The following is a 23,270-nucleotide window of genomic DNA, read 5'->3' on the forward strand; positions in this document are numbered from 1 at the left end:
AATTGGGAGCAAGAGGGCATCTTGAGCCAGGAAGGTAGTGAAAGCTGAGCCAATGCAATGTGATGGGGATTTAGCCCTTGGCTGTAATTAAAAGCGTTTGTCAACAGAGCTTTAGCACAGAGTGGTTCCAGCAAAACCCTGCAAGGAGATGGAGATTATACCAGGTAAATAACTCCTTTGTTAGTGTGGCTTCAGTCAGTCCTCCAAATGGAGCAAGTTAAAACTGCTGCTTCTCTAGGTCTGTGGCTCTGTGTAACTGTGTCAGTTAGGATTTTTTTTCCTTTTTACTCATTCTGGAATTTTGTTGTTATTCCAGAAAATGTTTCAAGAATAAATCCGAAAATTTACAAAGTGGATTGCTTTATAAATTTCTCAAAATCCATAGAACAGCTTGCTGGATATTTGTGACTAGGGGATTTCAATGCTTAATTGACGTCTCAGAGGACAATGCTAACTTAAAAATCTAAAACCCTGTACAGTCTTAGAATTTAATTAAGAAGTAAATGTTTAGCTTCTCAGATAACTCCTTTATAGTGGAAGAAAGTTATTGGCATTTCTGGTATTTCGAGAAAATACTGCTGGAAAACAACCATAAGGCAGGGAAAATAACCCATTTTTGCAGTCATTTTGGGGCAGGAAGGAAAAGATAGTTAGAGGCCCAGTTAAAGATTGAAGGCACTGCAGAACACAGAGTGCAGGACAATGAGATGTGGCTAAAATGTGTTTGTTTCTATAAATACAGGTATGTAGGAATGAAAACTGACACATTGTTAAGATGGATTTACCGAACAGTTTTAAAAATCTGCAAGAATAATAAATGCTGTAGCCTTTCAGTTGTCTGCAGAGAGAAGATCCAGTTCACGAACATAGTGTTGGCTCCAGTGTCATTGCTAATCACTGCAGTAAAAGTAACAGGAGAAGTGCATAGGACTTGTTCTGAGAATGCAGTCAAATACTGTGCATATTGTTTTATGTGCAGAGTTTAACAAAATAATCTTACTGTGCATTTAAATGCATTTGTTTCCTAGGGAATCTTATCCAAAAATTACTTTCACCAGATTCTTTCTCTTTCAGAGTGCAATGAGGCTTTACTTTGTTAAATTAAAATTGCCATGTCCTCTTGAGCAGCAGTATTTGTGGAGAGCAACACTTTCCCCTGTGCAGAGTACAGAGCGTGAGAAAAGGTTTTTCTTCCCCAGTATCCATACTTTTAGAAAGAGGAGATTTCAGCCAGCTGATGTGTGTGTGCTGGTGGATCTATAAACATCTGAAAGGCAGATTAAAGCTGTCCCGGCTTGAGTTCCAGCTCACTCTCTTCCTCTGCAGTCCTGAATCCAGGGCTGCTCCTGGCCCTGGCTGTGCTCTTGCTGCTCAGCTGATGAGTTGGTGTTCTAATTACCAGACTGGTTGGTGCAGATGACTCTGTAGCTTTATCTTCCTTGGATGCAGCTGGTAGGAGTAATATAACAAGACTTGAATTTTTGGGTTCATAAGGCCAGGATAGGACTTGTTCTGCAGCTAGTGAGATCGCTTTAGTATCCTCCGCCAGTGTAAGTGTGGTGGTACTGGGCTTTAGACTTGGTTTGCTGTGGAGAGGATGTATGTGGTTAATGGAGCAAATGTTTTCTGAGCCTTACGGATTTTTCCACAAGTGTATGTCAGGGGTGTTACTAGAACCGGCTCAGTTTCTGAGTCCAGAAGTATGGGTTATGGATCGTTATTGCATATGGATATGCATTAGTGTTTTGTGCAGAAGAACTCTCGTGACCTCATGTAGTACAAGAACCAGGCTTAAGTTTAAGTATACACAGAGATTTGAAGGTGCTCATCACTTTCCAGAGGCCTTTAATTATTTTTTTTATTTATCATGTTTAGCTTAAATATTTCATGAGAGTAACTGCGACTACAGTGGAGCTAAATTGAATGTTTCACGTGGTTTACTTTTCTTTGCTGTGCATGCTAATATCCAATGCAGAGAATGACAAAAGCTCCCAGGTCAAAAGTGACATTTTACAGAAATAATAACCTGATATTAGGTATTCTTCTATTGTATTGAAATGAGTATATCTTATCTATAAAAATCTTTCCTTCAGCCCAACGTTCTATGCACGAGCTATGTGCACAGCTGCCACTTTGTTGTTGCTAATCAGAGTTAGCAGCAATGATGCCTTCCCTCCCTTCTTTGCTAAGAGCAGCTAGCCAAGCTTTTTCTTGCTAGGTATACATTTGTTAAAATTCTGCAGTGAGAATCTACTCCTCTGCCTGTTTCGCTCCTCCTCTTGGCTCCGGTGTACCACAGAGCCCTTCTGGAGTTTGCTGCTGGGGCAGGTCACTATCTCTGGGTGCAGAGGTTGCTCTCAGCTGCCTGCAGGTATGGCTAGGTTTTCCAAAAGACTTGCATGGTCCTGCAAAACTTACCCACCACTTGAATTGTAGGTGAAGCTTTCTAAAACTGCTGAAACAGAAGAATCTGTCTGAAGAGTTCTGACATATGTATTTGTAAATGTTTGACCACAGAAATAGAATTTGTCTTCTCTGCCATCAAATTAACAGGAATCAAAATTTAGCTTGGCATGAGGAAGAACAATGTTGCTGAAGATAATAGAGTTGCACTGGTTTACATAACTTGTGTTGGACCATAGCTTATATATTACTTGTCTATTAAAGATACCTTCTCATATAAAATAATCTCTTCAGCTTGATTAAATGCTATTGTACTAATTACAGTACTTAAACATTCTTACTTCTTATGTTCTGATTTATATTATCTCAATTTTTCTTTTTTTGTGAGGAGAGGAGAAGTCATATAGGGCAAACACATTTTACGTTTCTTACTCATCTGTGCCTCCTTCTCTGCTACTTCTTCCCTATTCAGAAGTTTATAGAGTTTGAAGATGCACTGGAGCAGGAGAAGAAAGAACTACAAATCCAAGTGGAACACCTTGAATTTCAGACTCGACAGCTGGAGCTGAAGACCAAAAACTATGCAGATCAAAGTAAGCAAAGTTGTATACCAGACATGATTGTACACTTTGACTTCCACACACATAGACTGCTACTTGGAAAATATGGTTCATACTTTTTGTTTTAGTGTAATTTAGGCAAAGCCTGAAATGTCTGGTTATCCCCTACTTAGCTATAAAATTCTGAGCCTTCTAAAGGATGGGATGCATCCACCTAATTTAGTAGAGGCTTCATTGCTTCTGTTGTGTGGGGCATGCTCAGTCCATCCAGAGGCAAGATTTGGGCCGCTATTGAAGCTTCAGAACCTGGTTTCCAGTTTCTCCTTGTCCCTGAATAGAACATCCCTTTTTTTTTCTTATACACTGTCACATTTGATTGTTTGTTTGTTTATTTTTACAAACACTTTCTAAATGGTGCAGCCATGGTTTCTTGGCTGGAGTTCCCCTCAGCCAGTTCACTGATGTTTTGTCCAACATCAGTGAACTCCTCAAATAGTCAGAAGCACCCATTCCAGATGGTAATTAAAATTGTTGTCAAACTGGGACACTTTAAGTGGCACCAGGCTACTGCTGAGGAAGTCTGCTTCTATGCTCTTTACTGCACTATTTGGTCTGCTGATTTTGGCAGCATGCAGGCACCCATGAATATAGTTTGTAATGAAGACCAGATCCTGCAATGTGCATTATTCTGTTTCCGTTTGTTTTGTTCCAAAGATATAAATTGATTTCTAACAAAATAGGCTTTGAGACTTCTAGTTTCTTTTGAGAGCCTGATGTGTGTTAGCTGATGGTTGCAATCTTCTCTTCATAGTTTCGCGGCTGGAGGAACGTGAATCAGAAATGAAGAAAGAGTATAATGCTCTACATCAACGTCACACAGAGGTAGGATGTCATCTTATTATTTCTAAATAACTAAACAAACTTTTAGCCTATATGTAAAGTCATATCAAAGAATTCAGCTTTACAGTGGTAGTGATGACTAGAGCTTCTGAACTTTGGGAACATCAGAATTACCTGAATGGAGGAGGTAAAGAGGATGGAGCTAGGCTCTTCTCAGTGGTGCCCAGTGACAAGACCGGAGGCAACTGCCATGAAATGGAACAAAGAAGCCTTCCTCTGAACATGAGTAAAAATGTCTTTACTATGTGGATGATGAGCACTGGCACAGGTTGCTGAGAGATGTGGTGGAGTCTCCATCCTTGGGAGATAATCAGAAGCCACCTGGACGTGGTCCTGGACGACATACTCTAGGTGTCCCTGTTTGAGCAGGGACGTTGGACCCAATGGACCCCAGCGGGTTCTTTCCATCCTCAACTGTTCTGTGATTCTGTGAGCAGTGCCCAACTACCTCATCTCCCCCTGGCAGCAAGCCTTCAGGAGACGTCTTACACTATTATTGGATATGCTTTTTCATGGCTTTTCTGTTACAAGATTAAGCTTAAATCACTTCCGACACTATTTGCTGTCAGATTTTCTGTCAGATTAGTCTATGCACTTATATCATCAACTTAGAAGGCCAGAGCAAAGGCAAGGAGATGTGAAAAACAGGAAAGGGAATTGGAAATGGGTGCTGGAGAGGATCAAGCAAAAGCAGAAAGCTGGTCTTTTCTTCTCCTCTGTTTGGCTCATGGATTTTCTCTCCTCACAGATGATTCAAACCTATGTGGAACACATTGAGCGATCCAAGATGCAGCAAGTTGGGGGAAATAATCAAACTGAGAGCAGTCTACCTGTGAGAAGGTAGGGCCATAACCTCTCCATGTAACACATGCCATCTGGGAATTTACAAATTGAGGGCATCTATTTGAGAGAGAGAGAGAAACCAGAAGCAGAATCTTTTCCCTGTGGGCATGGATTGTAGTTGGAGGTTTTTTGTAATGGGCTGTGGGTGAGTGTGGGTGCATTTTCTAAGGTTTGACGATGAGCAGCTTTACGTGTTCTGTTACAAAGCTTAGGCTTTGTCACGCTGCTATTGATGTAGGGCTTCTGGAAAAAACATGTTTGTATTCTGAAGTAGCATGTAAAAGGTTTATCTATAAAATGGATGGAGATGTCAAATAAAGTGTGTGTGTGCGTCTCTGTATGCGTGATAGCCAGCAAAAGTGTAGCAATTAAATGTGTTTGCCATTATAGGATTTGTTCCCCCCCCAGCCCCGTTCCTTCAAGGGAAGCTTTCCATAAGTCAGTCACCCAATAGACCTACTTACACCCAAGAAATTGATTTTCTTCCCTGCCTGCCCCTGGAACCAAATGCTTTCTCTCTGATGGTGCTGTGTACCAGTAACATTGCCCACGGGGTGGGAGGTAGAAGTGGTGTTCCATAATTACTGGTTAGAGTCTCCAAGTAACAGATCACATAACACATAATCTACTCAGATTAAGCATAATCTATTCAGTCACTCGGGCATAAAAAAGATGTTTTCTGTGGCAATTTTTATGCATGACAGATCACTACTTGTGTTAATCATCACATGCTAATGAGATGATTAACACTGTAGTGACACTGTCTAACCCAGAAAGTTTTAAACTAAAACAGTGTTTTCCAGGGGAACAATATTGATAAAGTAAAATGCTGGAATGCTGGAGGAGATTAAATCTTTTTGTTGTCCTTGCCTGTCTTTTTTTAACTTCTAAATTTCTTCTGGCCTTGAGGAATGTTAAAAGGTTTTGCTCACATGGTGACCATGAGCCATAGGAGCTGTTGGTCTGAAAAATAGACAGAGACAGTACCAGCTGCACAGGAATACTTGCAAAAGAGTGCCTGCTAGGTGTGTCCTCCCTTGTCTCTTAAAAAATACGTCTGACTGATCTCAGTTAATATCTATGAACTTCAGCTGGTTAACATCACTGAACTTCACTCAAAACCCGAATCTTCGGGAAGCATTAGGCTAAGAAAAGGAGTGAGGATGGCATGTCAGACTCTATACAGGAAGGGCAGCATGGGCAAAGACATAGAGATGAAAATACTGGGAAAACAGATAAATGGAAAGCCATGAAGGTTTGTGAAGTATCATTCGGTAGGGATGATGAAATGCTAAAGAGCACTGAGAAAAATTTTAAGATGAAGAAAGAGCAAAATAACTTGAAATAAAGAATAAATAAATATGTTAAGCGTAAAGGAGAAATAAGTGAGGATATTTTAGTAGCTTGTACTTATGTCTGTAACAGTTAAATACCAGAATGTCAGTTGGGTTTGGGGTAATGTAATAGAAAGGAAATTTGAGGTCTTGGCATAGGACATGTAAATACCCTTTGTCTGCTATGGCTCCCTGTTGGATTGGATTGCTCTGGAAAGGACAGAATTCCAGTTGCCAAAGTTTTGACAGTGTATTATAAGAAAGAAAAAGGGAGAGAAAAAAAGACCTAACCCCACTTTGGCAATGAAAGAGGCTTGAAGGATGGAAAGGGAGTAGTAAAAACCATGAATCTTCAGAAACCTTGGTAACTAGCCTGGGACTTCTGCCAGTTCCCTGCAGCCGTAGGGTCATACAATATCTCTGAGCTGGAAGAGGCCTGCAAGGATCATTGGGTCTGACTCTCAAACACACACAGCGCAACCCAAAGGTTAAACCATATGTCTAAGAGCATTGTCCAAACACTTCTTGAACATTGACAGGCTTGGAGGTGTGACCACTTCCCTGGGAAGCCTGTTCCAGTGCTTGACCACCCTCTCTGTGAAGAATTTTTTCCAATATTGTCTATTTGCTATTTCATTACCTCCCATAATAATTAAAGATATTTCTGTAGCCTTGGCTGCAAGAATAACTTGCAGCTGGAAGATACTGGTATCTCGAAGAAAGATCCCTTATTTATTCTGAATCAGTTGGTAAAGTTTTCATACTCTCATTTGTAAGGCTACTAGAGCCTTACGTAAGGGAAGGAAAGACATAGTTACATGTGAACCAAGGGGGATTGTTTACTGTTCCTCTTTTGACAGTCAGATAGTAATTTCAGTAAAGAATGTCTTGCAGTATTTCTTCTAGAGAGATTTAACAAAAGGCTATTGTAGTTGTTGAGTGGGCTGTACAGTGAGTTATCGCTGTGCAGTTTTCTGCAAAACAGTAAATTAGTATCACAACAGGGAATCATTTAGGAGAATAAAAATAATTACAGAATACAGCGTTTGGGGTCTGGCTAAAATTAGATTGTCTGAAATATAAAAATCTGTTGGGGGAAAAATTATCAAAAGGTAGATGGCAGCTTTCCTAGATGACAGAGAGAGGCATGAGGGGTGTAGATAGCAAGACAGACATGGTGTAGAAAGAACCAGTAGTTTGTAGGTGTTCTGTTCGTAAAATCTCCCTTGTCAGACTCTTCTTCTTCCTCTTGTCCTCACGGTCTGGATGCCCACAGTGAGCTCCCAGAACGTGGGACCCTAGTGTTACAGCTGAAGTGGGATAAGCGTATTAGGCTTGTTTCCCTTCCCACTTACCCTTCTGTAAATAACAATGTATCTATGGAGGTACTTACACAGTAAAACATAAAAGTACCATAGGTGAAAGTATGCTTAGGGCCTCTGTTTTTTAAAGGGTAGTTCATATATGCACTTGCCAAATTTGAGCTGGACTGCATGGTAAAAATTTATTTTAATGACATTTTCCTTCCCTAACTCTGAAATAAGTGAATATTAATTGTAGCATTGTGTTATCATTCCGTGAAAGACATGCACAGTGAAAAGTGTTACCAGTTATAGCTGCAAGATGGCCATTCTCTGGAAGGAAGGGCAGAATTTTCATCAAGAATTTCCTTTTCATATTAGAGAAACTAGTTTTTTACCTTTTTAAATGTGGCATATTGCTAGTCTCCCTGGAGAGAAAAAAAAGAGTTATACCTTTTACCTATGAAAGCCCCTGATGGGGCTGTGATCTGAGTTTGTAGGAACTGCCAGTAAGAAATGGAACTTTTTCCTTCATTTCAAGCTTTGCACTATTTGCGTGTGTGCGTGTGTGTGTGTGTAGCTCTGTGTTTGTATCTGCTTGTGCACAGGCAGTTGGGACAGATTTGTGTCATTGCACAGCTGGGTGGGGGTGAGCACCAGCATTTGTGTATCTTGGTGCACTGGTGTGCACTGGGGGGGACACGGACATAATTTCTCATGGCCTGTCACACAGATTGGAGTGCATTTATTTATTTTCATCTGTGGATGTGCTTGGGTGTGTTAGACTGCATAGGGATGCATATGTACATAAGACCGTAAGTACGTGGAGTGAGTTTGCCTGTCTCTTGGGAGAAGTTTGTGCAAGAACTGTTGGGGGATGTGTGTGTATCAACCACCATCCAAGAGAGGTAATCGGTATGGTGCACTCTTCCACGTGGTGTGGATTTCAGTGCATGTGTAACCTGTGTCTGTTGTAGGGCTGCATGTTTGCATGATCTTTGCTCTCTAATGGTTGTTTTTTTGTCTCGCTTTTTGTGCAATTGCTGCTCTGTTTTGGCTGTTATGTTTGTCACTCCAGTCATCGCCAGTCATGGAGGAAAAGGTAAATCCTGTTGCGGCATCTTAACTTTGTTAATCCTAGTTTTGGAGGTTGCTGTTGAGTAGCAACAGTGTGGTGCTGGGAATGTACTGTACTGGCACGTTTGCCCTCTTTGTCTACTGGCTCCTGTGTTGGACTTGCTGATTAGGGTGAGGCAGAGGGAGCTGCCGAGCTGCTGGGGTAACATCAGGAAGAAGTTTGTGCACTCAAATGCAGAAGACGCAAAAGTTCAGTCCCAAAACAGGATCAGTCCTCTCTGATTGGACATTTACACTTCATGTCCCTGTATCAAAAATGTTCAAAAATCATCTTTTTTCCTTTATTTTACTACAGAGTAACGTGGCACGTGTATTTTCTGAGCGGGGCAGAAAATGCATGTCATTGTTAGTAGCTCCCTGAAGGCACTTCTGATTTTGGGCTGGGCAGTGAGTTCTACGCCTGGGGCCTCCAGAGAGAGCAGCTGTCTTTAAATGCCAGCAAGTGAATTGTAGTTTTAGGATTTTAGAATTGTAGAGCATCCTGATCGCAGGTTTTAGCTACGGCAAAACTTTATTGAGGAGTTTGCTGTTTACTTTGTAACAGAAGGTGGAACTAACCAAGTCTTAAGACTCACCCTGGACTGGAAATAATTGGGTGTATGAAGGTTACTCCAGCACTGAAAATTTAGAGCAGCCCTGAGGATACTCTAAATGTCTTTGAAGACTCATAGTCAGCCCCAGAACTGCAAAGCAGAAGTTAGCTCTTCTGTGGTGTTTGCTATTTCCCCTTCCCTGGGAGGTTTAGAAGAGGCTGGAAGGTGTTTCCAAAGAAACTTGGCAAGGAAATTTCCTAACAATCTGTGTTAAAATCCTTCCCTGAAGATCCTATGGCTTCTGCTGCTACAGAGACTTTGTACCTCTGTCCTCTGTTTAGCAGGGACTGTGAAGTTCACACATTCCCTGTATGTTCAGCGGGGTGCTGTATCTCCTTGCATGTTAAATGTACACGTTTGTATATGAATATAGAAATAAACTCTGCATTCCCAAAAGAAATCTGATACAGATTACCTAAAGAGGAATAATTTAGTAAGTCTCTCAGGTTATGTTTGGGGTGGCTCGTATTTCTCGGTGCTGCCATTGAGTTATGTCAGGCCATCCCAGCATAGTCACAAAAGTGTTCGTATTATAGCATGTTCCTATAGACTGCACCATTGTTCTGCAAGGCATTTTTTGCAGTTATAGAAAGTTTTCTCCAGCTTTGTACAGCTGTGAAGTATGACTCCCGTAAGACTATTATTCTAGCCTAAGAAGAGCAAAGATATGAAACTAATGGTTAAAGCAGCTCAAAAAATGGCCTAATATTTTTTTTCTCCCCGAAGAGAGTGTTTCTTTTGAAGTAGACTCTTTGGGACCCTTGAGTTATGTCTTTAACTGTAAAACTAGGAATTTTCTGTCTTTGTGGCATAAAGTTCTAACTTCTAGTTTTGAATCTCTTCATAATCTATTGTACATAACTGACTATATGTTTTGCGGTGCTTTGATCAGTACAGTGCCGGGGTGAAGATTTCATATTAAAGGAAACATTTCCCTAGTACGTTATCTATAGAAACTTAAACCAGAGCTGTTAGAAACTTTCAGGATCTTGGAATGATAGCAGTAGGATAAAGAGAGGTAATTGTGGGAAGACAGACAGAGGTAAATGTACTTTGGCATCATACCCTGTTAGGAGCAGGTGTAAATGGCAGTGTAGAAGTTGTAAATCGGTGTTTAGGGTAACAGCAGTGAAATGTGTTCTATATGCCTTCAGCAATTGTTAATATTGAAAAGTAAGAAGTACCAAGGTGCCTTTGGAGTGGAAAGGCTACAAGGAAATTGATAATCCCTGTCATCATGTATGAATCTGGGTTTGAATCTATTGAAAGGTGATTGCAGTCTGCTCTGTAAAGAAAAATAAGGTTAATCAGGTTGTGTCAATGATCTGTGCTCCCCTAAAATCCTGTTATGTGCTGTCTTGGTAAGAGGGTTTGTCTATGAAGCTTCCATGAGTGAGTCTTGAGGATCTTCAGGAGTGGGTTTGAATGCAGATTCTTAGGAAAAGCGCATCCTAAATCTCCTTGCTGGGCCACACTGGAAACACTTTTCTGCCTCTTGTGCCTGTCCAAGATAGGGCACAGCAAGTGATTATTGCTCAGCACGAGCAGCGCTGGCGCAGTGGTGTGGCACAGGCTGGGTGTGTTGGCTGGGCAGTGCTGGGCATGGGAGGGTTTTGGTTTTCTCCACAAACATCATCTCCTCTGCTCAGCACTCCGTCTCCTTCCTTCCTAAATGAGCTGGCTTGTGCCCCACCTCCTGTGCTGGTGTGTTTGCACATGTCCCAGGGTAAACTTAGGTCCTGCTGCAGGCTTTTCACCCGCACTCACAGGTGAGGTGGTTGTGATGGTTGCCAAGCCTGGTCAGACCAGTGCTGATGGTCATTAAAGAAAGGCACATGAAGATCTACTGTTACTAATACTGGTGTACGGAAGGGTGGATTTCATCACTCCCTGCAGCAGTAAGCGGAAGCTCCGTGCCGGCATTGGTGAAGTACCATCATCAAACCCTTCTGGGGGTGCATGTTACACAGAGGAACAGCTTAGTTCACCTCTGCAGGGCAGCTGGAGCCCAGCTCGTGCAGGCTGCTGGGGATGTCCCCTAAATTGGATGTGTACTCTGTCCCTGAAGGGCTGCTTCTCTGGCATGAAACCAGTTGTCTGTTTCAGCATGCGGCTGCAGCCTTTTCCACCTCCACTGCTTGCTCTAGATTTTCTCCTGCTGGAACTTGGTCTCAAAATCTGTGCCAGCTTTTATATTCAGAATCAAACCCGCAGCTAGCTAGTCACCTGCAATCGCCAGAAAGAAGAGCATGAAGAAAACTTAATTACAGACATCTGACAGTATGAATTATGCGTTCACTTACACCTTTCTTTAATTTCTGAATTTTGAGTGCACTGTAAGGTGGACACAGAGAGGGAATCAGAGAGTACAAGTATTCTTTTTCTTGCTTGATATTGGAAGTGATCTAAAACCCTCTGATTTCTGTCTGCTGTTGGAACTAACCAGGTTTGGGGTGAAATGTACAGAAGTGCCATGTAAATGACTCTTACTTAAAATCCTCTTTCCTGACCTAGTGATGACATCTCTAAAATACGTGGGAGCTTTTTTTTATTACTGTAAGAGTTGTTTGCTGTGGCTCATTTTCCCACAGTACCTTTGTTTCTCAGAAGATACGCTGACTTAAATTGGCCAGTGGTTCCCTGCCTGTTTGCATTCCCCCAAATGTTTCATACTGATGGAGCAGTCGGTCGTGCCTGTTGTGGTCACTTGACCCTCTCCCTCTTAAAGAGTCTCCCTGGGAAGAGATACAGCTCTAGCAGTAGATGCCACGGGTCTGGGTAGACAGCAGCATGGCAGTGTGGGAGTTGGGAGGTCATACAGCTGCTATGTGAGGGGAAGGAGTGCAATTCAATTTCCAGTGACTAATATTTCGTGTAAGCTAGCGTGCTGTTTCTTTTCTGTAAGAACCTTGTAAATGGCTAACAGATTGGTTTCCTCTCTCTGTTTCTCTCTTTAGCAGGAAGGAACGTCCTAACTCTCTGAATGTCTTCCCCCTCGCGGATGGCATGGTACGTGGGCAGATAGGGTCCAAGATCGTCCCAACACTGGACCACTGGCACCTGAGTGACCTCGGCCAGCTGCAGTCCAACTCCAGCTACAAGGTTTTATAGACCATCACGGAGCAAGGGTTTCCCACTCTCCCGCTGTCAATAGCATCTCACATTTTCATTAAGATGGAGACCAGTCTGTGTCCATAACCCTTTGCAGCCTTTCCCTGCTGTGCGTCTACTCCCTTGGTAGCTGTGCTGTAGGTGGGAGGATATTTGTCTGCAGATCTGGCATATAGTGCGGGAGGGACTTGATGCAGCTTCTCATGCTTCTTATCTCAGTGATAATTTCCTTTACTTGGCTGGCCCCAAGTTGAGAGGAATGTGTGGGGTGGCAGTTAGGGATTTAGGGAAGATAAGCGTTTTTTAAAAACTTTTTTTATAGCTTGTTTGGGAGAGGAAATGGTGGGACCTGTCTCCCTCTCTCCCCCTTGGTAAGAGAGCAAGCATTGGGTTGCACTTGCTCTCCAGTGTGTGTCTTTTCTGACTGATTGCTGTTCTGGCCTCCCTGTCTTCAGTAAAAAGGGCTCCTAATCCTCTCTGGATGTCCAAGTCTTGCACTGTGCTTAAAGGTCTTCACTTCCTCGTATATCTAGTCATTGCTCTAGACTTGCATTGTCTACTTCAATACGCTTGTCGCCTTCAGTGTGCTGCCTTCTGCACAGGGGCTTGCCAAAAACCTGACAGCATTGCAACTGCACTGAAGCAGCTGCATGGTTCTGCCTGCTGCTTGTGGTGCTCTGCTCTGCCGTTCGGAGACTGGTCTGAGCCCAGAGACCCAGGTGTTGCACTCTTAGCTGACAGTTCGCTGCAATTGCTTACAGTTTAGAGTACACATGGTGGCCCATGTTTCTGATGAGCTGTACCTGTAGACTGCTCAAAATCTTTGTGCTCAGAATGCCAGCAAATTCCTCTTTTTGAATGATGTTCCACAAATGCCTGATGAAAGGCCTGAGAGCCAGTGGCGCATCTGCCCAGCACGTTCATGCCTTACAGTACATCCACCAATATCTCACAGAGCTTCTGGTCTGCTTTAAAAATGTCTCATAAAATTCACTTTCTCTCTGCCTGGAATTTGTAGAACAACGGGTACTTTGTATGCCCCATCTGGGGACTGGTCTCCTTTTGAGAAGACATAAATCACTAATCCTGTAAAATACATAGAGGTAGCGAAGGCAAAGCAGAGGAAGAAAAGCCAAAGAAAAACCCAATTTGTTGTTGTACCAATTCTGCGTGTCTCCAGATTACATTAATGGTACTTTGGCCTGAGGGACTCTTCAGGAGTGGCCTCCCTGATGCCGTTTGTATTTAGCCAAATTAAAAATTTATGCAGAAAACAAAGTAGCAACTTTCCTTTTTTAACACTACCTTTTTTAAGTAGCCAGGTCTAGCATAGCACAAACCTTAGCACTTCATCAGCTCTCAGCTGTCATGGAAGTTAGAAATCCAAAAGCAAGATTTTTGGATAGGATGAAGACTGTTCTTGGAACCCAACCCTTGCCTGTAGTGTTAGAGGCACAGAAGTTTGGGGAGCATAGCAACTTGCAGAATGCCACTTGGGTCCTACAGTCACTTCTGGAGAGCTTTGCCTGGAATTAGGGAATAGCAATGCCACAGTGCAATAACTTAACTAAGGATGGTGGAAATGAAGATAGAGCATGAATGTGTTTCTTCAGACTAGTGTTATGGCAGCACAACACTGCTGCAAAGATGCAGGTGACACCCAGAATGCAGAGAGACCAACCTGCTTCTCGTTCCAGAACCAGTTTGTTCTTTGGGATCTCCAGGCAGTGCTACACGCTATGGTGTGAACATGCTCTCTAGCGATCAGGCATGTGCGGCAGGGGTTAGTTTTTAGAGAAGAGCTAGGTTGTTGAGATTAGATCCACCTTCCATAGGCTTGCTAAGCAGTAATTCTGTAAGCGGTACCATTGCACATTGAGTGGATCTCACTGATAACCCAGCACCTGAATTGCAGGAGAGTGCAACAGGAACCCAGATAAATTGGAAGCTTTGATGTCCAAGTTCAGGTAATGGAAGGTTACTGACTGGATCTCTTAGTGATTTGGTGGTGATGGTGTCAGGTGAAAAAAACAACATTTCAGTTTACAAGAAAGCTCTGTGCAGAAGTAGTAGTGTGCCACTGCGATGTATCTGACAGGTAGTGCTGGGATTTGTGTTGGTGCTCACTGGGGAAACTCAGAAGTGGGATGCTGGGTTTAAGGAGGCTGGCCGGCAGGGTGGAGTTAGAGAGCTTGGGCTGTGGAAAACTTGGATGGGGTAGCATGTTACAGAGGATTTCCTAAGAGTATGGAGCAAGCCTATGAATAAAGGATGTGACTGACTGACTGACTGGATTTGCAGTTTGGAGTGGAGATTTTTCTCCTGCAAACTTCCTGCACGCACTCTGACTGGAATGCTATTGCTTAAGTATTTTGCAGGACTGAAATCTCTGCAGTACTGCTCATGCACTCCCTGCCTCTTCTTCAGCAGCTCTGCTGTCACACTGACATCACCTGCGCACGTGTGACTTACCTTCCCACGAGTATATCCTGACGCTTCTGACTTGTTTTCCTTTTTCATGGGGTCATACTATAGTTACTTTTTAAGTGTCCTTGTATACTTATTATTACTATTTTCCGTTTTAGTTGCTGTCATTATCTTACTTTATTTTTACATTCAGTTGTACATTTATTTTATACAATGTTTTAGAGATGAAAGTCCTTAACATTTTTGTTCTTATGTACTATGCTTTCAGTGTTATAACCATACAATTGTGGCTTCTCATGGTGACATATGACTGCTATGAATGTTGGGCCTTTGCAATGCATTTTGGAGGTCACTACTACACATTTGATGTTTAGGAGGTTGACAGGTATGGCTGTAGGTAAGTGGTGGTTGCGGAGAGTATTCCTTGGGTGAGCTATGGGTTATGGCGAATGCCTCCTACGCTGTAGAGGAGAGCTGTACACTTAGTGAAACATTTAGCATTAACGGAGCACTCTGCAGGATAGAAGGAAGATACCAGCAAAGATTAATAGAGCTTCTGGACGGTGAAGAGGAGCACCTTGGTAGTATTTACATTTGGGAGGGATTTCTCCGATGCAGGCTGCTAGGTTGGTGTTTTCTAGATAAATATAAAACTCAGATGTATAACCAAAGAGTAAGTGGAAAACCAAGGTAATTACTCACTGGTGTGTTCTGGATGAGGGGCAGATCTCTGATACAGACATTGCCCTGTAGACCCTGGTGATATGAGGTTTCTGAATGACATCTAGTTCCTAAGAATAAGGAATGACATGTGGACCCACCTGGATGTCTCTTGTACAGTGCCAAGATGCTCATGGACTTTGGTTATGCTTATAGACTTACAGTGGGTGCAAGAACATCTCTGAATCCTTTAATCCACCGTAAGTTTTGTTTGAGGAAAGAGGTTTTATGGGTGCACTTTACACTTGATACTCTTTGTCCCTTTGTACATTAGAAAGCACAGCAGGCAAACTGCGATTGAAGTAGTACAAGGCTTCCTGGGTCATATTTGTTCTTAAAAACCTGGTTTGATTTTTTTTTTCTGTACATATTAGGAAAGTAACTCCTGAAACAAGAATATGAAGTAGAGGTGGGAAGTGTGCTTTTCACATGTAGCAGCCTAAGTGAAAAGGCCCAACTTAGTCTTGATGCTAAAATCAGCAAATTTGCAGGGAGATGATCTGAATGGCCATATGAGAACGTGGGTACCATTTGGACTGACAGTGCAGAAACTATATGCAAAATGTGGATCATATGTAATGGTAACACAGTTTGAAAAAATAGTAATTTCCAATATAAATGCACAGATGCAATGTAAAAACCCTTGACTTCCACAGTGCGATATACAGCAGGGTATTTTAAGATAAGCATACAGAGGCCAGTCTAATTAAAGGAAGATCTTAATAAAATTCCAGATTTTTATTTTTAAAAAAAATGGCTGCAAAGGGTTAAGTCACCATATTTTTCAGTCTTCTCTCTCATCTTTTTTTTTTGTGTGCTTGTGTTGTGGAGTTATTCTTAGAACAAGAGAACAAGACTTCCAGATTAGTGCTGTGAAACAGCATCACAGCTCCAAGGCTGAGGGGCTCAGAGCAGCCTCTGAGCAGAATTGGATCCTTCTAGTGTTTGCACAGGAGGGGAGAGGCAAATAGTAAAGATTAAACCTGGGTCTAGATGTGCAGATGCTGAATGTCACTGCACCCAATTGCAACTCATTATCACATATAACTATCAACGTTAATTTTGTCATCTCCCTGCAGGCAGTAATTAGAGGGAGCTGCCATGAAGAATGGGGAGATCTCATTTGGGTCTGGGAGTGATCACCGCATTGGTCAAGACGTTAATTGGCCGACTGTGAAACATTGCTGCTTTAATTGACAAACAAGGGTCACAGTATAAAATCCTGACAGAGCCTTGAAAGCCTCATGTTTTTCAAGAGGTGATATTACAAGAAATGGGGCTGTAATGTCTGTAAAACTGAGAGCCATTTGTGTGCATTTCACACTGGGAATCCATCTCCTATGTTAATCTGTCAGCTTATGATTTTTGAATTCTTGGGTCTTGTCGTCCTGTTATTTGGAAGTGGGGAGACCACGCCTGTTTCTACTGTGTTGTCAACCCGGACACGTGCCTGGCTAGCTTCTGCATATGGTGGTATGGGGATGTAGGTCTCCTGCGCTGGCAAAGTGAGACCATCCCAGCTTGGTATCCGCTTTGCTTCTGCAGTTTAGTGTCAAAACCACTTTGCAGTTCTCTCGTCCGGGTTGTGTTAATGGCTTATAGGAATGACACCATCCAAGACCTCTAAGAGGCCACTTCAGATCCTCCCAAGCAATATCCATGTTGCTTTCTAGGCTTGGGAAACGCTGGCCTGGCTTCCTGCAAGTGCCAAAGCCCTTCAGTTTCCACCGTAGTCAGTGTGAGCTGCAGGTGCTTTTTGCTTATGATAAGGCCACCTTTCCTGGGGTGCCTGATGACGGGCTCACATACTGATGTGACTTGTGAAGAACAGTGTTTACTAGTGAAAGAGGAAGGATATTGGTCCTTTCACAGGTGGGATTTGCTTGCTGAGTTCAGCACGAGAACTCACTGCTTCATTGTGGTTGCGGTGCCTAGTGTCACCAGCAAGTGCTGGACACGTAGCAGGTACAGCGAGCAGGACTCATTCTCCATAATGCTTTAAGGCAGCCATACACCAACAAATGGGAAATTAATTGAAATGTATAGCTGTGCTTTTCCCTTTTTGTTCTTCCCTCACCCTGGAATTGCTGTAGTGCCCCCAAGATGAAATGTCTGAATCTGGGCAGTCCTCAGCAGCTGCCACACCGAGCACGACTGGAACCAAGTCCAACACTCCCACATCATCTGTGCCCTCTGCTGCCGTCACACCCTTGAATGAGAGTATCCAGCCCATCAGTGAATACAATGGCACGACCAAGAGCAGTAAGAGAGCACGAGAAAAGCGGAACAGCCGGAACATGGAAGTCCAGGTCACGCAGGAGATGAGGAATGTTAGCATAGGTATGGAAACTGGAGCTTGGGTACCTGGTCATTAAAATAATGGACTTGCTAGTGCTTGTGTTCGCCTTACAGAAAGAGGCTGGGAGACTGAGGGGTAATCAGCTTGATAAGTATCGGATTTGAGGAAGCCTTACTTAGAAAGATACATGAACGAGACGGCTAATTGGATGTTAGCAGTTTTCTGGGTAACAAATAAAAAAAAATCAGGAATATGAATAGTTTCACCAGTATGAAGGGTGGGAGAAGGCTATTGAGTTCAGTCCCTTGCAGTGGCATTCATCGACATCATAGACTATCTTTCATGAATGTTCAGGTCCCATGTTAGTCTAACTGAACTTTTGGAAAGCTGTTTCTAGACCTTATCAATATATGATAGTTAAAAGCTCCCATTTAGTTTTCTCTCTGGATTTATTTGTAAGTGTTTTATATCCAGTTGTGGATATGCCAGATTTGTCAGGTTAAGTAATAGTTTTCCCTTCTGTGTGTTTATCCCATGCCCTGATGTGTTTAGAAAGAGCAATTTTATCCAGCTGTTTTTCTCAGCTAAATAAGGTGTTCTCTTTTAGTCCATTTCTCATAGAAGAAACCTCCCAAGTCTTTGGAAGTTAGATTATTTTTTTTTTCTTTCCACTTCCCACAGTCCTTTAGTAGTTTGAATTCATTAATTCTTTTCAGGCAAGCCATCACCTAAGCCTTTAGCACCAGGCTGTGTAAATAAAGAAAATGATGTAATAACATGATAAAAGCCCCTTTCTGTGCTTTTTAATATAGCAGTGCCAGTGCAGTGTCTGAGTGACTTCCAGCCTGTGTTGTGTTTAGACTTGCAGCAGCCTTCAGAAATGAGAAGTGGTCTGTTGACAAAAGGACTGTAAAACTAGCTGAAGATCATAAGGAAAATCCATGCAGGAGCACAGGGATGAACTTAGTCTCCGAGGTTAGCACCTGAACCAGATTATGATTTTTTTTTTCCCTAAGTAATGTAGAGGGAATCCCGCTGCTAACATTCACAAGTGGGTTCCTAACAAATTAAGACTATAATACAACGTGTTACATCTTCTATGGCAGCATTTGAATGAGAATTGTCGGGACTGAGTCCCATTCTCTATTTATGTTAGCAGCTGAGGGGGTCCTGGGGTCACGGATGTCAGTCTGCCAGAAGCAGTGTAGTTCTCCATAAAATGTGCTGCTTCTGCATAGTCAAACGTTAAAACTCTGATCTGTTTGATGATCCTGGCCAAGGCAAGTTAGCATTCGTATCAGAAATTGAGCACAGATGTCAGCAGTTTGAATGCCCTATAAAGACTTTTCCTTATTTTTGCAGTTGCTGCTTTACAAGCTTGTTTATCATCTGTAGCTTTCTTGGGTCAAAGTCTGCCCTCTTCTATCTGTGTGCAACTAGGAAGTCATGCATGTGATAGCTTCTTTTTTCTTGGTTGGAAGTACAATATTGTAGAATCTGCTCGAGGCAGATAGATCTTTCCTGTGTGCTTTGCACATCGAACCTTTCAGCTGTTTGTTGCATGTAATGCAAAATAAGGTCTCCATGCTGAGGAGCAACACGGATACTTGAATTTTACTTAGGTATTTTATGCATCTATAATTAAAGGATCTGTCAGTGATGTGCATGCCTTAGAGCTGAACTACCAAAAAAAAGGTACTTGAAGGTATTTGCAGAAAAGCTTCCCAACTTGAAAGAATGAAGAAAAGGAAGCCTCTGCTTCTGTGAGCTTGAGAACCACTGGTGTATGGATGCCTACTTTGGCAACAGATACACATTACGCTTTGTCTTCAAACTTGGCATTTATTGCCAGCTGGTGCACAATGCCAGCCTAAAAGAATAAAATCAACACTCAAATTGTCATAAGCTTTGTATGTTTGGCTACTGAGGCTGTTTGGAAAGGTCAAAAATTTCGTATCTAACATCATTGAGGGATTAATGTAGTTTACAAATGAGGTCTTTAATCCTTCAAGAATTTCTTGTGTGAACAGACATTGTGTTCATATTGCTTGTTGATAGAATAGGTGCAAGTCTGAGCTTTTGAACAGCTGGCTTCAGGCTGTGGATTATACAGAAACCAGAGCAGATTTCATGTATCAGTTTTTAGGTGAAATTTCACTGTAGGGGTTATCTAAACTAATGTAGACTTGAGAATTTGTTCTGAAAACTTATTTCTGTTAAAACTAAATAGTGCTAATTCGTAACGACAGCAGTCTCTGTGGAGCTATACAGAAACCCACTGTGTTGTCTTAGATCTGAGCTAAAGCTGCATGGTGATTGAAGAGTTTGTGCTGACAGATAAAAAGTTTATGTGGAGTTTATTTTAATGAATGACGTGTTGTTTCTGGTTATCACATTTTAATGAGGATTCAGGCCAATGACTTTGGTGACACTCTGGTGTGGGAGAGGGGAGGGGATGCTTACAGTCTCCCTGCTCTGGAGTTGTGAGGACACCTTCCCAGCAGTGGTGCATTTGTGACTCTTGATGATCAGCCACTTTCTGTTCCTATTTTAAGACTTTGAACATGATACCATGAAGTTTTGAAACCTCAATATTCAAAAGCCACAAAAATCCCTTCAAGGAACACAATCCTCTGAAAGTCCTGATCCTGTAGATCACATGTATTGTCTTACCTAGGAATGGGCAGCAGTGATGAGTGGTCCGATGTTCAGGACATCATAGACTCTACTCCAGAGCTGGACATGTGTCAAGACCCCCGCCTGGAACGCACTGGTAACAGGTACTGATTGTGCCTTTCCACTGTGTGCTCTTTCGCTTGGTTTTATGAGTGAGGAGTGGGTGCTGTGGCTCGCACTGAGTTCAAGATGCAGCTGTTTGAGAAAGTCCATAGGTTCTGCATAGTGTGAGCATGAGGGGTCCTGACCTTCTTTTTAGCTCCCCAGAGAAGGCTGGCAATCTGCAGCAGTGGCTGGCCAGCTGACCCAGGGCTGGGCTTGTCTGCCTTGCTCGATCAGGGAGGATAGAGATGGAGCAACAAAAGGTTTAAGACAGGCAAAGAGGACGTGGGCTTAAGCTATCGGGAAGAGAGAAAAGATGCATTTGTCTAATAGATCAGTTCTGGATTCAGGTTTAAAACCTCAGGCTTTTTCCAGTTTTACTTTTTTCAAGTATTTGAAGAGCAGGAGCAGGGCTGCTCCGTGAGGGCAGACAAGCAGGAGTAACCCCAGCAATCCCAGTCTTGCAGGTTCCAAGCAGAGAGGGCACAGCACTGATAATGAGCTCCACCAGCGGCCCCACACAAGGCGAGGGGATGAGTTAGGTCCTGGTGCTACCCAGGAGCAGCAGGATAGAGGACTGAAGACAGGTACACCTATAGTGTAGCTCAGAGAAGGACTGAAGGTGCAGGCCAGAGGTTAAGGGAGCCCTTGGACCAGTGGGTGGGTGCGGGTCCCAGGTGAAGTGGTTGGTCAGGGCAGTTTTGACCCATCGATGCACTCAGGACCTCAACAGAGTTCTCTAAATTTGCAGACTTTTACTGAACTATTCTGCTGCTCTGGTTCCTATCCATCACCTGTTTTGTTCTAAATAAGAGGATCCCTAAAGGCTATTGATTTTGGCACCATGTTGCTGTGAGGCATGGATTAGTCTGGAAGTATTAGTACCTGGATTCATTTTTACTAAGCTTGGGTGGCTAATTTTACAGGGTTCGGTAACTTTTACCCTCTTCCAGTGGGTAATTTGGCACTATACCAGCAAAAATAACCCCCTAGCTCTTACAGGTATGCAGAAGATAGTACCCTGACAAAGTTAAGGCAAGATTTTCTCACAGTCCAAATCTGTAGTGGGTTTGCCCCGTTGAGCACCCTCATCGAGGTTATGAGCAGCCATAACAGATGCATTTCTCAGCTGTGAAACCACGTACAGTTAAGCTCCCCTCGGAGTATGTAGGATGCATGGACAATTTTTAGGGTCAGGTAGAGGAGGAATCTAGATAGCCGAAACAGCTCTGTGTGGGGAATACAAAAGCGACTTGTGAGGTCAGATCAAAAATTGGTCAAACCCAAGGAAAAGAAGAGGATGGAGAGGGCTGCTGCATTGGGAGCTCTTCAGGCAACGATCTCGGATCCAGGTTGTGAGACCGGAAGCTACAAGAGATGCAAGCTAACTCGAGCTGCTGAACAGGATGGTTGCTGCTTTAAAAGCAGAATGCTTTTGAGTTACGTACAGCTTCTGAAAGATGCATGCTGAAGAGGCAGGTTCAAGCTGAATTAGGTCTTTAGGTCAGATGCCAAGTCACTTGTCCCTTGTGCTGTCCGTTACACTGTGTGAGCTGATTAGTTCTGGTGCAGTCCCGGCACATATTTGTAATCCTCAGTGCTGTCAGATGTCTGGGTACTGTAATTTTTCTGTAACTGAAACACACCCACCATTTTTTTCCCCTTTTCTCTACAATATCAGAGACGGCTACCGCACCCCATTTGTAACCTCTAGGGTTTATAACTGAGACTTGATTTATCTGAGAACAAAGCCACACAACTTGAGTTAATCTCCAGTGGTACTGACCTTCCTGTTAGATTGCTGGGAAAACTGCACAGCTCTTCGTGCTGGCTGATTCCCCTCATACAAGGCAGGACACTTAGAAAGTGTTTATACCCACATTTAAGACCATTTTCTAGAGTAGGCAACGACAATCCCAGAGGTTAGCAGTGAACAGATGGTATGTGCTCTCAGGGTTTTGATCGCAGTGGTCTGGGATGCTCGGTATTTTGGAGAGAAACGTTCTAGCTTAAATGATGTTGCCAAGTAACAAGAGGTTTTTTGTTTTTTTTTTCTTCCAACAACAGCCCAACACAGGGGATTGTGAACAAAGCATTTGGCATCAACACAGACTCTCTGTATCATGAACTTTCCACAGCAGGTTCTGAGGTTATCGGAGATGTTGATGAAGGAGCAGATCTGCTAGGTAAAAACTTATTTAGAACCATTCTGTGTTCTTTGGTACAATGACAATGATATTAAGCTTCTAGGAGCACTTAAATTGTGTCTCTCTCTTCTCCCACCCTCTCCCCGAAACTTGGATATTTAGAAATTGAGACATTACGTGACTGAAATATATAGCTGCAGTACAGTGATGGGTAACTTGTGTTTGGGTTGTCTTTATGTGCGTGTTATTTTTCTATAGGATTCTCCCACATGGTTTGAAGACAAAATTGAGCTTCCTATCCTACCCCGGCTCCCCTGTAATTTTACTTGGAATAGAGTTCACTTGAAATTTGCAAGAAAGTAACTCCTTTTGTTTGTTAAATTTTTGAAGTTTAAATGACATGGAAATATTATGGTCTGTATTCCAGTTTTTACCCTTTTATAGTCAGGCTAAGAGATGTAGTAACTAACTACTCAGGCTGATTTAGAAGGAGCTTGTAATACCTAAAGTCTGGTTATATTCCATATTTCTGACTAGGACTTTGAAGCAGTCAGAGATGTAGCTTTGCCTCAGGTGGTGGTCTGAGCCCTTCCTTGCCATTCTTTCTAGTGTGACTGGAATGTAAGAACAAGATCCAGACTGTCGTCAGAATGCTTGCAATACCTTTTTGATACGGATAGTTTTGGGGTTTTTTTGGAAGCATGGTGCTAGCCCAGC

General features: G+C 42.7%; 1 protein-coding gene across 31 annotated transcripts in view; it reads left to right on the forward strand.

Moving 5' to 3' along the window:
- MAPK8IP3 (mitogen-activated protein kinase 8 interacting protein 3) overlaps window positions 1–23,270 on the forward strand; it is a 70,735-nt gene that overhangs the window by 15,823 nt on the left and 31,642 nt on the right. For 17 of the 31 annotated variants that reach the window (XM_040591133.1, XM_040591146.1, XM_040591145.1 and 14 more), the window contains exons 2-9: window positions 2,876–2,996; window positions 3,775–3,845; window positions 4,612–4,703; window positions 8,420–8,443; window positions 12,029–12,173; window positions 17,423–17,669; window positions 20,306–20,408; window positions 22,474–22,592. In XM_040591133.1, the coding sequence (XP_040447067.1) occupies window positions 2,876–2,996; window positions 3,775–3,845; window positions 4,612–4,703; window positions 8,420–8,443; window positions 12,029–12,173; window positions 17,423–17,669; window positions 20,306–20,408; window positions 22,474–22,592 (922 nt within the window). Of the gene's footprint in view, window positions 1–2,875; window positions 2,997–3,774; window positions 3,846–4,611; window positions 4,704–8,419; window positions 8,444–12,028; window positions 12,174–14,894; window positions 15,007–17,422; window positions 17,670–20,305; window positions 20,409–22,473; window positions 22,593–23,270 lie in introns of those variants that run through there. The other 14 variants (XM_040591156.1, XM_040591160.1, XM_040591165.1 and 11 more) reach the window with 6 other exon arrangements.

Source organism: Falco naumanni, chromosome 4, assembly GCF_017639655.2.
Source record: "Falco naumanni isolate bFalNau1 chromosome 4, bFalNau1.pat, whole genome shotgun sequence".
In the NCBI taxonomy this organism is placed as follows: Eukaryota; Metazoa; Chordata; class Aves; order Falconiformes; family Falconidae; genus Falco; species Falco naumanni.